The 17,144-nt window shown below is 35.1% G+C and overlaps 1 protein-coding gene across 1 annotated transcript; it reads right to left on the bottom strand.

The window, feature by feature from the left end:
• Positions 1–564: 564 nt before the first annotated feature.
• LOC117205175 (solute carrier organic anion transporter family member 74D-like) lies at positions 565–10,940 on the bottom strand. Its single transcript, XM_033443328.1, has 8 exons — positions 10,600–10,940; positions 9,268–9,882; positions 8,649–8,758; positions 5,811–6,250; positions 4,320–4,995; positions 2,832–3,213; positions 1,813–1,914; positions 565–1,470 (listed from the first exon to the last, which is right to left on the bottom strand). The coding sequence occupies exons 2-8, from the start codon at positions 9,596–9,598 to the stop codon at positions 1,349–1,351; spliced, it is 2,163 nt and encodes a 720-aa protein (XP_033299219.1). The 5' UTR covers positions 9,599–9,882; positions 10,600–10,940; the 3' UTR covers positions 565–1,348.
• Positions 10,941–17,144: the final 6,204 nt, after the last annotated feature.

The following is a 17,144-nucleotide window of genomic DNA, read 5'->3' as shown; positions in this document are numbered from 1 at the left end:
GTATAAAATACGAATACTACAACGTTCAATATATATATATCTGTTAAATTCTTTTATATATTTATTACGAAATTATTCAAATATGTTATTAATTAACTTGTTCGTCTCATTTATTTGTTCTTGAATGGTTTATACAATCGCGTAAATCAAACAAAAATGAAAATCAATCACCAAATTTTGAACTGTAATTGTGCAAATAAATGTACCATTTTAATTCGTTAATTAGAAAGTAGGTATATATAGGTATATAGTATCTCTTTCGAATTTCAAAAATAAAGAATCATCCTTACAAATAGTAAGTCGGGTTGTTTTAAATACAGATTGGTGTAGATAAAATTGTTTTATTGAAACATGTGTATATACTATTAAAATAAAAATTTCAAAATAATAAGTTTCTATTTCAAATTGAAATCCCCTAATTTATTGCTTTTTTCTATTGTTAATGATATCAATTTCATTTTTAACAGGGATTGTTTACGACAACAGAATTCCACATAACACTGTATCTTTATTAAGTGACATTCTTCCGAGTTGTGCTGCAAATAAAAATTAAATATACCTGAATGTTTTCATACTATGTACTTTTATTAATTTCCTTCTTCTTTAACGATTTAAAAAAGTCAATTGACAGATTATTTGCAACCAATCGAACCTCGATATTAATACGATATAATTTCAATAACTCTTCAACTTTTGCGTTCGAGTTTATGTTACGTAAATTAGTTTGCTTCGAGTAAAAAATATATGTATATATATAATGATCGTATTCGAACAGATTTTCATCTTAATATTATTCTAAAACATGGCAACGCTTCATTGAGTTGAAGAAACACGATACATTACGCTACGCTATTCGATTAAAAATTAAAAAAAAAACCTCCTTTCACCAATGGATTGAAAGTTTTATCTTTAGACTATATTTTGTACACGAAACGCAGGTTTATGACTAATTCGAAAGTCTCGTACTGTTATTGGTGAGCCTCTTTACATTCGTATTTTCTTACGCTGTTTGCATCTCATAGGAGGATGTCAGGCTTCTCATAAGCGATGAAAACTATTATTAATTGTGGTAATAAAACGGGGACAGTAAAAAATGAAATTCATTTTCTTCTTCAAATACTATGCCTCACGAGTGAACTAGTCAACAGTAAGTTCTACCTGAGGTACTACGAGCGTTTAAATATCCAAAAAGTTGCTTAAGGTACTTGTAAAGTCTTTATTCGTCGGCTCTCCTTTTTTCCAACGCTCCCGTCTTTTTTTTTCTCTTCACGAATGACTTCGCCCCTCAACCTTAACTCCACATTTCCTTGAAACGAAGCGATCTAGCTCGATCGTTGGTGGCTCAGTTTCAAAGTGTCTCTCCCGATTCTTCGGCTATGTCTTTCAGCTCGATCTCCTCGTCGAAGATTTTTACGTCTTTCACGAAATACCAGACACCCACGTCAAACAACGTACCAATCGTTACGAACGCTAAGAAGAAAAATATCATAATGCTAACGAACTTATCTTGCGAGACGGATTATTATTATTCTAAAGGTAGAATATTATGTAGCATAAATCGAAATTTCAAGCGATATTTGATACAAAATAAAATTCGTGCGATTTTTGGCATTTTCACAATAATACCATATTTTCCATTTACTTTTCCATTTATTCATAAGTGCAATAAAAGAATTAAAGGCATTTCGATAACGAGAGTAAATGCAAAAAGGCGCACGAAATTGTTTTGATATATGATTTTATTATTTTGGAAGTGAAATATTTGCTAAGTCTGAGTTAACATTTCCAAAACGAATCGAACAACAAACTTACTGGCTGCTGTAAAGTTCAGTAGATATCTCAACGTTTCCCCGTTATAGAGCCAACAATTTCCTGTACCTGAACATGTTTTTCCCCAAACAAGACACGTTTTATCTGTGGGCAAATATGTAAGGAGAAATATTTAGCCAATCTTTAGTCGAATAAAAGACAGACACAAGTTAAACAGAAAACGGAAATATTCAATGTATATGTAAATAAATATTTGATTTCTTGTGATTAAATACAGATTATTTCCTAATGTTACAGATTGAACATCACTTTGAATAATATAGTCTAAATTTTTCATTCATTAAAATAAATTTTCCATCTCTTACATGACAATTTGAATTTGTCTTATTTTGTTTGTCACAACCTGTTTTATATACTTTACTATTGTACTTTCTGTATGTCGGCTATCCTAGTTCTTTTTCGACAATGATTGCCAATATGTTCTGTGAGGCTAAATAATAAGAAATTATTCTAGAAGTATTTTTCTTTTCTGAAACCACATTAAAAAATTATAACAGTAAAAATCTTCACATCATATTATCGTCACAGGGGATCAATACATACATCTTCGTACGAAAGTTAGTATTTTTAAAAGTCTAACATTGTAAAATTAAGTGCTGTTGGAAACAAAAATATCGTTCCCTCTCTTTTACACATTTATTATAATCTTTTGAAGGCACCAAAAACAGGCACCTAATGGTCTATGTTTATGTAAATATTTAATATCCATATCATACCGTAAAACTTTATCATATACGGTAGATATATTTATATCAAACTCTCTCGCATTAAATATAAGTTCTAATGCAATTTATATCATACACTTTTAATCTACCATAAAAATAATATTCGATAAATTAAATATTACGTTCTAAAATTCTATTAGCTATAGTAAATTTAGTAAAATTCGATAACATCTACTTATATTTATAGAACGTACTGACAATGTTCAGTCGAAACCAATCGAAACGCCATATGGTATAGAGAAAAAACTTCTATTCTCTTTAAATAACGTGTCTTACCTAAAATAAATCCAAACAAGATGGGAGATGGTATGAACGCAAATAAGCTCATAATCATTAATCCAAAGCCCATAGCCACTGTTTTATCCTTCTCATCGACGCACCTAACGGAAACTAAGAAGTTCGACGCCCTTCCAGTCGCGCCACTGAACTTGAGCAGACAAACCACAGCCAGAAAGACGTAAAATTTATGCATACAATCCACGGGACAGGCTCCCGGTACCGCGGTGCCTAAAGGAGCTGACCCATCAGGTTCTGGAGTCTCAAGCGGATCCTCTGTTATATACGTAAAATTATTGTTTGCAAACAAAAATGGCAAACGTGCGAATTTTGGTTTGATACAGCTACACTCCGTGTACATCTTACTACCATTAGCCTGCATCTAGAAATAATTGGATAGAAATGTAACGATTATGCATTTACAAAATTAATAAATTATTAAAATTTGAAATTAAAATACGCGTCTAAGTTATAATTTTCTTTTTCTTTTAATCGTCTTATTCAAATACAAACGTTTATTACGAGCTGAGTATTTAAACGTTATTCGAATTAGAAGATTAGGGGAAAACGGAGAATGTTTTCAATTTTTCTTTTTTCTTTTAAATAAGTAATTCCACAGGATTACTTTCCTCTTATCTTTCATATCATGTAATACCTGTCTATGTTGCTATGGATATTTTTGAATGTGTGAATATGTTGAATATCCTTTACAAAAACATCATCTGTTTCATTGCTATTTCGCTATTATTAAATCCTCCTTTAACTCTTTCAATGATTTCTTCGTTAATTATATTTTTCAATCTGTCCAGTGTATCGTTCAAATATATTAATATATTATATAATATATAATATATATTAATATAATAATATATATTAATAATTATATATTAATATAATAATATATCAAATATATTATTATATTTCATACTACCTGCTGTAATTTCATGTACTCTATTGGCATTGTCATCGTGTACACTACATTCTGTTCTCGACATTAAACAGGCATATTTAGAATATACATATATTCGCTTTTCTCTACTGACCGATGTGGTTTGGATAATCGAACGTCCGATTCGAATCGAAAATCGAGGTCCTATTGTATCTCGATATCGAAATAACTGACCTTGTTTTTATAATAATAGAAACTTGCAATGTTCGACTGACAGACAAATTAATGTAATATATAACAATCATTTCTTTGTCGATAATTTTTCTGACACCTAATAGAAGCATAAACCTCATACTGTAAAGGATATAGTTAAATTCATTAAATCTTGTTCCTTTACGGATGAACTTTCGAAGCAAAACTATTTTATCACGTTCCTCGTTTTTCCCTTTTGTCCTTAAATAATATCCGCGACTTGGACTTTTAAACAAAATCGTAGAAAACAAAATAGATGATGCAGTAAAAGCGTTAGTTTAGAAATAGTTTCAATACTTCGATAAAAAAGGTATTAATTTAAATTTAGAAAAAATGCGATATCGAACCTTCATATTGCGACATCCAGCGTGACAAGCTGAAATAAAGGTTTTCCCATGTTCCGAGCAAACAGGATTGTAAGTAACGTAATCGCAATGACATTGTTCGTTACACGGTAGTAGAGTCTTCAGGGCGCCATCCGGTTGAACTGTAATTTGATTGTCGTTGGCGGAACAGCCAAGGAACGCGTAAGAGATCATCCCTACAACCGATATAGCGCCAACCATCACGTTCCACGCGGCTAAATATCTGGCCTTGGGTTTATACTTGGAGATGATTAAACCGGACAGAAGAATTCCAAAAGCACTGAAGACCAAACCGACTGTTCCAGTAATTAACGAGGAAACGGAAGCGGATTGTTTGTACTGTGTTTCAATATATTTCGGCATAAAAATCCAGTAAGGCATGTATCCCATAAAGTAGAAGACAGTTGCTAGGTTGTTACACATTAAGGTAGTGTTCGTTAGCAGCCGCTTGAACGTCCTCAACATGTCCGCGATAGAGGCGGGTAACTCTGGTTCCTCGTCGTCTTTTATATTGCTTGCCGATTTGTTTCGTTCCAACGCTAATGCTTTACGGGCTGCAGCTCTGGGCAGCGTTTTGGGGAAAAGCGCGATGATGCTTGCGAAGACGAAAAGAAGGAACGCTAGGATAATCCAACCCAGCCACCAGGCACCTAGCCACCTATTAATGTTCAAGCATCAATAAGTTCATCTTATTAATAGAAAATATAGATATACTAATAGAAAACTTAACTAGCAGTGTAAATACTGCTATCAAATTTATTTTGCGCACGAATTATATGCTTTTTATATGATCCGGTGGTAACGTATTTTATTATAAACAATCAAATTATTTAAGTACTTCATGGTGCATCTATACTGTTATCGTAACATCAAAGGTATTCAAAACTTTATGGATATTTGATTTAGATAACTATAATTGATTTCTTGATCTCGCCGATCGCTCCTGATCTGACTGATGAATGACTTCCATGACAATTAACGCGTTAAGTATGATAGAATTCCTTATTGATATTTTGTTGTAATAAATGAGAGAGATTCACATATATCTTTAAAGACATATAAAGGAAAGTTTTAATTTATAGTTATATAACAGACTGAGTATTCTAATGGTGTAACCAAAATTTTGAGAATATGCTTAATAATAATTTCCAATTCTTAGAAGTATCATCCGTTTATGTAGCTTTATGGTCACTTAATATTCCGTTTCTCATTCGTTTTACTGATACATCGGCTTTTTTATAATAATAATATAATTTAAAATAATAATCGTACAACATTGTTCTATCAAAAATGGCAGAAAATTATGATTTCAGTTGTAAACGTAAGCCATTTGTTATTTGTAATTTTAATTTGATATTCTGAAATTTAACTTTTAGTGATTTTGTTACTCTGTCACTCGATTTTCTAACGATGTTATTTTTCATTGGAAAAAAAATCGAACTACCCATCTGTTTTATGAATTATTTAGCGTACCTTGGATCCTGTGTTGTAATCGTAGGCGTTAATGTAGGGCTGATGTAGAATTTGAGGGCAAACGAAGCTAGACCATAACCAATGGCCGGCCCCAACATTCTCAAGAAGTACGAAAAGCTGATTAGAGCTGGCGTCTTTGACTTTTGTATATTATCGTCCATGTAGGATACTCCTAAAGTATAATAAAGTGAGCCACCAACTCCTGATACTAGCTGTGCTATAAACAGCAACACTTGAGGCGCGAAATTTCCATCGTCATCGTCGCATTCATTCTCTCGACTCTCCTTCCCGAAACATAAAAACTTCCGGTATTTATCAGGTATATGACTCGAGTTTTCAGCTTGCGGTTTCGCTCCGTATTCTTTCGTGAGCAGAAGAGCGTCTTCTCCGGGACCATATAAGAAATGCGGCAGCATCGTTAAACAGCAAAAGAGAACTACCTAAAGAACAAAGCAAGTAAATTTTTTTATTGCTTCCTACAATAGGAATAATTCGTTTGTTTCATAAGTTGTTCGCATTAGTTTAATTACGATATTAAAATATGAATATTATCGATGACCAATGTTTGACACACTAATAACTGCTGACGTGTTATTACGTCTTTCGTAACAAAGTTACATTTTTCAGTGTCATAACTACCATACTTAGAAATAAGTGAAATTTATATCTTTTCCTTTTCTGTATTTATTCCATATCAAGCCAATTATTATTTTTTCACTTTGTGCTGTTGATAGTCGTAAGTACAGAGATAGTAGTTTTAAAAAATCTTGAAAAACGTTCATTTCCAAACTTTCCCTAATTAATCGATTAAATGCTATCTACTCAAGAAACAAGACTAAATTATCCGACGTTTCAACCGTTATTTGAGCCTACTGTAATGTGCGCATTTTTCAAGTTTCGGTCTCGCTTTAGTTTCAATCGAAAAAAAGAAGATTTTCAATATTTTAAAAAAGTCCTTAACATGCGATTGAAAAGAGAAGTCATGCATATCAATGACGGTACTTTCATATTTTCCTCAAATTTAAGAAATTTTCTAATGACAGAAAAGTAGATACGATTCGATCGACAATGAGCCAAAGTAAAATACTGTTAACCAATACCAAGCTATGCTACTGTTAACACTCAAATCTTTTAAGCTAATTCTGAATGATAAACCTGCCTTTGTATTCGAAAAATAGGCATAATTAGAATTTGCGAAAAGAAATGGCACAATTTTCATTATATTCCACCATACTGAAACCCTGTAAATCACGTGGGTGTATAGTATATTGGCGAGAGTGTCAATTTATTAAAAATTGTAAACGTGATAAAGGTATCTAGACACGATATCTTTGGTTGACAATGATTCAGTGCAATATGAAGATCAAATAAAATGAAGATTCTGAAGATTTATATTGCATATTTTTTGTGATTGCTGGTTATCATGAAACGTATTGCTTTGGTAGTTTGAGTGAATACCTTAAATAAAATCAGCCTGGAAAATGCCATGCACTTCATGAAATTGTTATATCCACGATCGTTAGACACGATTGTCTACAAGTCATGTTTACCGTTACTGTTACCGTGACGTTATCTAACGATTGCTCTGACAATAATTCATCGCGTATTCGACTGTCTTATGCGAGATAAACGTTGAGTAATTAATTCATCGAAAAGACGTAACGAAAGATGCTGAAGGACTCAAAAACAATCTCAAACAATTAGAATATGAATTAATCATCATTTAATAATTAATTTATGAAAAACAGCTACAAATAAATGTTATAAGGTCTATGAATTTTTATCCTATTAACATTATTCAGTTTTACGTATACATAAAAAAATGAAGCATAACTTTTGTTAGATTTAATTTTCTATTTATTCTATATTGTTACATTAGAAAATCAAATATTCGATAATGATTTATTAATTTCTTAAGGGTCATTGGTTCTTAAAAAATCGATGTTTCATGGAATACGATTAGTGCAGAGTAAGCAGAGTGTAAAGATACCTTTTTACCATGCGCAAGCAATTCTTGACTGAAACTATGTCGATAGAAATTGATCCCCAGACTTTTATATGTCACTCTGGTTTATTATATACCTTTTTTCACGTAATATGTCGATATATAAATTTATCTTGAGTTTAAAAATGTTTCTACTGATAATAGTTTACAAATCAATATGAAAAGAAATAGACTAAAATAAGAAAAGAAGAAGGAGAAAAAGCAATAAATAATTTTTCTAAACGATGCAACTGAGAAGTTCTTTCAGTTACCTAAACATCGAGCGAAATGTCACTGATACGAACACGTTGTTATTCCACGTTATTTAGCATAGTAACGTCATATTTTCATACTTCCGAAAATATTAATTATGCGTAATACAACCAAGCAGAATTCTGAATGCTCCAAATAGACGTGATACAAACTGGCTTCTAACTAAACGCGAATTATTTCAACATAATTATTGAAAATACGTGACGCGAGCTGGTTCACGCATACCAGCAGCGCCTTTTCACTGCCCAATGAATGGAGTGCTTAGCTAAGCATACTGTGGCGAGAGTACGATGGAAAGAGGCGTGAATGAGCGTAGAGCTACGATTTCAACGCTTCCTAATTTAATTAAGAACTGACCAACCGCTGGTTTATGACGTCTCCTAGTTCATTCTTCGGGGCGTGTGCCGATAGTTGATAGTTTTCTCTACGTTCGTCAGTCTTCGCGAAAGAGAGAGAGGGAGAGAGAAGAGAGAGAGAAAGAGAGAGAGACAGACAGAAAGAAATCAAGTACATATGTATATAAATAACTCAGGATGTTTTTAAGTGACTGTGAACGAGCAAGTTGTTTCGTTAAAACTCACAGTATAAATCCCGAATGCGATCCATCGAGGCCTGTGACCCCTTCCTGCGTAATAAGACAGGACCACGGATACAAACAGTTGCGAGATATCGTTACCCACAGAGATAAGACCTAGAAAAAAAATGCATGTTTAATGTTCTGGATCAGTGGAAATAATTAAATTGCCTCGCTCCTATTGATTCATGATATAAAGTACAAACACTCGATACACGTTAAAAAGGACATCGCATACTTCTTGTCCGTTTAGCAAATCTCTCAAAGCTATTGGATCATTCGCTATCATATGCATTATCGCAGAGAAATCGTTTTCATCCATATCGTATTACGATACTTGGAAATATATAACTACCCTTTATATGAACCTGATTATTTAACATAAAACTTACCATATAAAGGTGTGCTTTTAAATTAAAATGAAAAGAAAAAGTTCTTTCAATGTACCTATCTAAGATCTGAATTATTCTCATTCTACTAACTGTAAAAACCTAAACTCGATCAGAAAATTTACACGCTTGTATGTATTCTACGTACAATAGTCTTTCAGCTGATGACTGAAAGTCGTGCAATGTTAGGAAGCACACCATGTTACTTCGTCTTCGTCAAAGTTTATCGATTCTCACCTGTCGTTTTCGAAGGTATCTTGAATCTTTTCTCGATGGTAGTAATGGTACCATTGAAATACGCGTAACTCGCCGAGAATATACATCCAAGCACACCGTACAGAAACACATAAGCCTTTTTATTAGCGAATCTCTGCAGGGTCGGGCTCCGTATACACCAGATCCCGCAGGAGGTTTCGTCGGTGATGGGTAAATCTCTGAAGATGTCTTCGAGACCTCTCGAACTCGGCGTGGTAGGCGTCGTTGGGGTAGTCGGCGGCGTGGACGGTACCCTCAACAACTTCAGGCTCTCCGGCCCGTTCTTCTCGTGGTTGCTCGTGTTATTTTTCATGTTGGTCGACGACGCGTTGACTACTTAGCCACTCTGCAGCTTCGAGATCGCTCTGACCTCAATCGTTGATCGTACGTTTTCGATCGACGTCCGCTGTTCTCGCGGCCCTTGGCATCGCTTTTTTCCTTCAACACGCTCCTCGGCGCTTCTCGTTCTACTCACTCTACTTCTGTTTTACTTTTCCACGGTCACGTGTTCTCCATGTTTCGGTATCGCGGGGTTAAAGCCGATCGTGCGTCGATCTGATTTTGACACTCGATCAAGATATGTCGATGACCTTTAACCTGAAGATATACGCGGTCAGATTAGAAATCTAATGATTTTTTTGGACAGGATTATGAGTACACTTTCATTAATCACTCACGAAAACCTTAAGAATGACATTTCATATGTACGTTACATCTTATATTGACGTTATACGAAACGTCTTGAAGTTTGATGATACATAACAAGAACAGATGACTAATGGAAGCAGACGTTTGGAAATGTGAAAGTACGTATGTAATTACAAATTTTCTGTACCATTGTATATGCTTCAAATCGGGGGATATTCGTTTTAATTTAGATATAATCAATAAAAACAAAGTTCATTCAATGATAAAAGTAACTCCTCAAATCTTTCCTTATCTTCATATCAAAATAATTATTTGGCTTTGTCTATTTATTTGCAGCAGATTTTTGCCTTCTTTTAACCGATATCGTTAATATATTATCTTTTTACAACTATTCCTAACATTCAGTAGCGTTAACGGTAATCACCAGAGAAATCGCGAAATCTAGTTAAATCTGGCTAAACTAATTCAAATATTTGAAAAGCAATAAAAATACGTAATATCAGAAATAAATACACGAGATAAATTTCAATGGAATAAACGAATAGAACAATTTAAAAATGTGCCATGAAAACTGCACGTCGAACTCGATAATTACCAATCGATGTAAATTTCGAAACGAGGCAATTGAAAAGTATGAAAGCTCTTACAAAATTCACTCACACCTACCGTAAGATAAAAAAGATTTTTATGTCGAAACGAAAGCGATTGAGGATAATGGCTGGACCAATACCCGGAACGCCACCGAAAGGATAAGTAAAATATTTATAAGAATCCTATGGAGTGGCAGGTTCGTCTCGCGAAGCAATTACGACACGGTTCTTGCAAAATGTGTAAATGTTGTGTCCGAAAACGAACGATATTCCTTTCCGACTGAAATTGTCTTCTGAGAGCGACACAGATGAAACCGTGTTCGAAATCTCCTGCGGACCCCCACTTTCGACCCCGAAGAACCGATCGGACGACAGAGGATCACGACGCGGAGAACTGTGATGCATCTATGGTACTTCGGTTCGCGTTGCTGTTATCAAGCGGGCACATTTTCTACCTCTCTTGCGATCACATCGTGTCTCCTTCCCCTCTATTTCCTCGCTCACTGTCTGATCTACTGCCTACTCCCTTTCTCTTGCGCGCACGCCTTCTTTCTTCCTTCATTATTTGTATTCCTCTCCGTTCTTTAAACACCAGAAGAATTTATTTGTATTTGACTCCATCCTGAAAAGTCTACTTTTGATAATCTATATTTGCGGAGACATGTCGATAATGCGACCTTATAAGAATGAAAGTTACTTCGGAGCTGACTCAATGTAGACTAGAAAATTACTTTCTATATAGAATAACTATATGGGAAACAGAGAATAGCTTGAAGAAAATTGTGGGCTAATAGAGCACTATATTGACGAGCAAAAGATCAATGACGTTTCATCGATACGATGTCTTACCGCTACTGGTAAAGTTACAATTTCCCTGTAGTAAATGGAAAGTTAAGCGATTAGATATAAAAAAGATACTTCGCTAAACAACGGCGAAACGTAGTGTTAATTTATTCCGCTGTCTCCAGCATTTATGTCTCCATGAGTGTTAAAGAACACCACAAACTCATTTTTAATAAAAATCACTCGAATGCTTCGGATGTAACCCACTAAAAAGCTGATAATACGATTCGTGATAATAATAAGATAATAATAAGTAACAAGAGGACAATATTTGATAATACGAAATGTAATACGTACTATAATGTGCTAGAGAACACCGATAAGAAAAAAATCTTCTAGCTTAATTCCAAGAAATAATTGAAACTTTATGGTAAACAGATAGGCCGGTAAAGAAAAGTACCAACGTCGGTTCTTATATGTCTATTGACAATTATGATAATATAAAGGTACATTAAGCGAAATTCGCTCCAATCATCTCATCGTCTGCTGCCTCCAATGTCTCATTCTTAAAAAGGGTATTCCCAACTAGGACTTGGTCGAAAGATACAGATCTCAGCAAGATAGACGAAGCCTCGGCTTTGGGTATGGTGTCTATGCTCGTTTCTAGTCAACCTCCGGGAGCAGAGTCTCACATTGTGAACCCATTATGATTTAATAGAGCCGACGTGATGTACACACACGCGCACACTACGCGGCTGGTAAACTCTTCCGTCTATTCCCGCGCATTGCTAATGGCACACACCAAACAGCTATACCGCTAATAGCTGGCGGTTAATTGCTGAAATTTAATTTTCCATCGAAGAATGGATCGGCCTGCGGTCGTGTTGTCGTAGTTGCTTCGACCTCGAGATACTTTGAGATTTTCCACGTTAACCTGTACGATTCACGTTAATTAGTGGTCGTATACCACTGGAAAAAGAAAGCGGAAAAATACAATTACATCGCGATGAAGAATACGTTTCTACAAAGAAAGATCGCTCTTTAAAGTATTAGGTAACGGTGAAATTTCACGATGTTAGTTTGAAAGTCTTTTTCTTTGCTGCTCATAATTCGACTATGTTTATTTTATATTTATCATTGTTTCGTTAAATATAGAAACGATTATTCGATAGAGGCGATATCAGGACCAGTTCTTAACGTTCCCAGTAATTATTTTCATCGATAAAGCGTTACTGTGTCTCTTATGAGAATGTTTTCTTTGTATTTAAAAACGACGCTCATCTTTCGCTATTTTAATACCCTTTGAAATATATGAAATCTTAACTTGGTTTATTTGGACTGATTTTGCTATCCAATTTCTTAACCGTATGATTTATATAAAATTCGGCTATCGAAAAATGAAGTACGTAAAATACAAGCAGGAAGCTTTATTCGTTGACGATCCTCTTTTTCTGTTTAACAAGTAATCAACAATGTTTAACTCAAACAGTTTCGGTAACCTTGGAGTAAGAAAAATGGAAGACGTTGCGAAACCGATTGAAATCTTCTTATCACGGCTACTAAGATAATTAAACGATATTACCAACCGGCTATGAATTCTGAATGCACGTGTCTCTGCTTGCGGTAACCGAATAACGTATGTATGTAGCGTATATTCCTGATTTGTGGTTACCTTTGCGTACTAACAGAAACAAAAAAATTTAACTGACAAATAAGGAAATACGTAATGCATAGCGAACAGATGCTATCTATCATATCTAGCCGGTTCGTTTAATATTTCGGCCACTTTTACTTACCTACTTGCTAATGTTAGGAATAACGGTATCACGCCAATGTCATTCAAACACAAAGAAACGTACAAGTCACGAAAGAGTTATTAACCAATTTTGACATGACTTGTAGGAAATATCCCTCTTCTGACGTTCGTATTCTTGTTTGCAAACATATGTCAGACATTTTGTTTGTTGGCAAAAATTTACATCTACGATAAGGCGGCAATAAATTAATACACAGTATCATCTTGTCACTAAACGAGCAAAACGTTCTGATCTCGTCTTTTCCTTCTATTGCGCTAATTGGGTCTTGTAAGGCAGCGATGTAATCGAACACCGAAATTCGTAATAAGATAAAAACTTCAAATCTAACGAATAAGGATAGTTATATTTTCCTAATGTTTCGTAAGTTTGCAAACTGCTACTCGAAAAAGTATCGAAATGTGATTAAATTGTTTTTATTTCGATTCATAGGTGGATCATAGATGTTCTTTGCCAATTAGATTTGATTAGGAAAGGGTGTCAAATAATTGTAGATTTACGAAGATTATGTAGACGAACACGCTGAGCACTTATGAAATTCGTTGAACGTTTTCTTCGTTTGGCGAACAGAACAATTGAAAATTCATAGCGACGAACCACTGTGCATAGTACTGTTTACTCGCCTCTCATTAAATCTTGCACAATTTATAAAACAGATGTTGAAGCTTCTTGCAAAATGACGACTACCGGCTATTTCATGGGAACAACAAATAAGACAATTGTCTGATACACGTGTAGAACTTTTAATTACTACTATCTTTCTGGCACCGTATTTAGGAAAAGTAAACGGTCGTAAAAGCACAATTCATTCTTTCGGTAAATTTAACGCATTGACAAATCTTATGAGATTAATCAAAATAAAGTAATTGACGTAATTTAAGATAACCTTTCGAATACAAGATCTCTTTCCCATCAAACATATGACAAACGAGACAAATCAAGAGCAGAACTTGTAAATCAGTATTATATATAACCTATTTCAACAGAATTCTAATCCCTCAACATCGTTCCCTTGAAATTGCAGAAATACAGTTGATACTTTTATTTCTCGTCTCAAACGTAGATACAATCTTAAAATACCAGTTTTGTCCGTTAAACGGAGAAGCATCGACGTCTAATACTTTTTTCCTTTTTTTGGAATCGTGAAATCGAAAGTTTTCTAATAAATGACGAAGACGATTGTAAGGAAAACGTATTAATCACGTTGCGGTCGCGTCACAATAAGAATGTTCGTATTGTGCGGCTGATCTGGTAAATTAAAAAGCAAGAGCCTGGAGAATCGGTCTAATAGATTGACAAATTTTGTTAGACGCGCTGAACGCTACAACCCACTTGCGTCGCTAAATTACGCAGCATTCGTAGAATAGAAGAATCAAGGCCGGACGAGCTGTATTAGAATCATTATTATTACCCACAGTTAATGCTAATCGTCGTTTTTCTCGAGGGCGAATGGCCTTCTATTCCTTGCATACTTTTGCCGACATAAATGCGAATAAATATATTGATAGCTCTTGCAAAATTGTTCCCCTGCTCGATTAATTTTGTAAATCTTTTACTTTCACTTATTTCGTTTATTATACGTTGAATATTATATTTATTATTATATATTTATTATATTTATTTATATTCATTCTCTGTTTTAATCAACGCTGCGTTTGTGAGTCTTTGATTTCGTATTAGATGTAACTCTGTGTATGCACTTTATATGCTGACTGTTCTTCGTGCACATAGCCTCTTCTACACATAGCCTTATGGGCCAACCATTTAAAATATAATTTAATATAACTATACAAGGTGGTTGGTAACTGGTGGTACAAGCGAGAAGAGGGTGATTCTACTCGAAAAAAGAAGTCGAAAATATAGAATAAAAAATTTTTTTTTAATTTTTCCATCGAGACAACGATCTACAGTGTGATCCGTTATAACGTACCGCACGCGTACCGAGCGAAAATTCAAAGTCGATTTTCTCGAAAACAAAGCCTCAAACGAAAAATTTTCGTTCTATATTTGCGACTTCTTTTTTTGCGTAGAATCACCCCCTTTCCGCTTGTACTACCAGTTACCAACCACTCTGTATATACGTATACAACATGCGTATTGTATTATGTTATAGAGTAATTACGATAATTACATATTGTAACAATGTAATAAAATAACTGAATATAAGAGAAATCACATATATCTTCTGTAATTAAATTTATCGAATTGTCGTGTCGGTAATCCTTTATGTTTATCTCAGTTATGGTCTGAGATGTCCGACCAGAAATCAAATAAAATCTTCTGGAAGATAGCGAAAGAAATCGATTTATATATAAACGAAACGTGTTTCGACCAATATTAAGAAAGAAATGCAGGTTAGAAATAGCAAGACGACGGTTGAAACCGGTCGCTTCCGGTAAGCCGCGCCGCGTACCTCTATCCTCGTTCAATGCGTATTGTCGACGTTAGTCTAGATCAGACTATACCTCGACTCAGAAGACGTTGATGAGGTCTATATGAAAGATGGGTCAGGGTCATGCACAATGCACCGTGTACACACAACGACAAAACTTCCTAATACGAAGCCGACCCGTACATTCACGGTAACGCGTTCGCGTGCTTTCAAAAGGCCGGCATTGATAAAAAATGTTCAATTTCTACTAGTCGTTTTATCTTCGGTCGTAACAACTATATCAGTTGTATCGCGATACGTGATTTCATATTTCATACAAATCCAAGTGTCACATATTCGTTTTATCGATTGTTCTCGGTTTCGTCAATATATCGTGATTACAAATAGCACGGCAAACATTCGAGCGATGTAAACATTAACGCTTTCGAAGTTAAGAAACCGATCACATTCGATTGTTCTCTAACTGCTATTCTGCAAAATTTTCCATTTATTATTATAGCATTCCTAGACGATCAAAGATTTTTTAGACGATCAATATATATACTACAAATATTAGTTAAGCATGAATTGATACTAAAATTCAAGAAGCTATTTCATTCTGATTGATTTCAAGTTGGTTTTTGTTTGTTTATTGAAATTACTGGAAAATTGAACAGCCTGCTAATTATAGCAGACCCTTTAATCATCGAATGCATCACTGAATCCTTAACGAAGCATTAAAACGTAACAGAGACTTTAACAAATTATGCGATAATTCATATTTTAAGAATAAATTGGGCCTCAATATAAAGAGGCGATAAGAAAAGTGAGTACTTCTTGGCAACGTTACGTTACCAAAACCGATATTTAGATTAAAATAACTATTAACGCTGCGTGTTTTTGCGTGTGTAAGGTTTATTCAAATCTTCTTGCTAGCCGTTCACCTCGGCTGTGATCAGGTCGCGTGGAACGATATAGCCGACAATCGCCACGGTTCGTGGTACTCGGCGAGCAAGAAATTCTCCTACAAGAAACACCGAATCAGAGACAAGGTCGAGAAGCAAGCGGATCCCGAGGGGAGCGGGTGGTCGAGCGACGAGCGACCATCGTAGTCGTGATTTTTCTTTATTTACGGTGGAGTAAGGCAGGGCACTTAATCCTCCGGTAATGCCAAAGCGCATCCTCCAGGAGCGTGTCTAAGGATGCGATCGATAGAGACGACCTGACGTCACGAAGACGTCGCGGAATTCATTACGCGGCTGGGCCTTCTGCCTCTGTCTGTCTGGGCTTAAAAATTAAAAGGCTCTCAAACAGAAACTCCCTTTTTACTTTCGGGCTCGCGGGTTTGTAATCCTTTGACTAGCGGAGGTCTCTGCACGAGCCTCGACCCCCGAGAATTTAGGATGGAAGTCTGAAAACAAGCCTTCAGACCTTACCCCCTTCCCAAACGCTTTCCTTCCTCTGTCGTTGAGCGGCGAATCAGCTGAAACCGTCGATCGCCCGATTTAAGTATACTTTCCGTTTTTTTTTTCCTGTTTCATACAGCCAGTCGAAACCCCTTTCTTCCCTGTGAGCATTACGGCCTATTTGCGGGCGATTTAACGAAACCATTACGAACCATCGGACTGCTCCAAGGGGACGATCTTCGCTTAT

The sequence above is a fragment of the Bombus bifarius genome, unplaced genomic scaffold, assembly GCF_011952205.1.
Source record: "Bombus bifarius isolate JDL3187 unplaced genomic scaffold, Bbif_JDL3187 scf7180000007987, whole genome shotgun sequence".
In the NCBI taxonomy this organism is placed as follows: Eukaryota; Metazoa; Arthropoda; class Insecta; order Hymenoptera; family Apidae; genus Bombus; species Bombus bifarius.
The sequence above is the reverse complement of the archived record's forward strand: the minus strand, read 5'-3'. Positions and strand labels throughout refer to the sequence as shown.

What these genes read in the sequence shown, in the direction of transcription:
- LOC117205175 (XM_033443328.1), bottom strand. Translation starts at nt 9,598, where the DNA reads ATGAAAAATAACACGAGCAACCACGAGAAGAACGGGCCGGAGAGCCTG. An exon ending in GATACCTTCGAAAACGACAG is followed by an intron (nt 8,759 to 9,267) that starts GTGAGAATCGAT and finishes TTTTTTTTCTAG; the next exon opens with GTCTTATCTCTGTGGGTAAC. An exon ending in TCGCATTCGGGATTTATACT is followed by an intron (nt 6,251 to 8,648) that starts GTGAGTTTTAAC and finishes TTTGTTCTTTAG; the next exon opens with GTAGTTCTCTTTTGCTGTTT.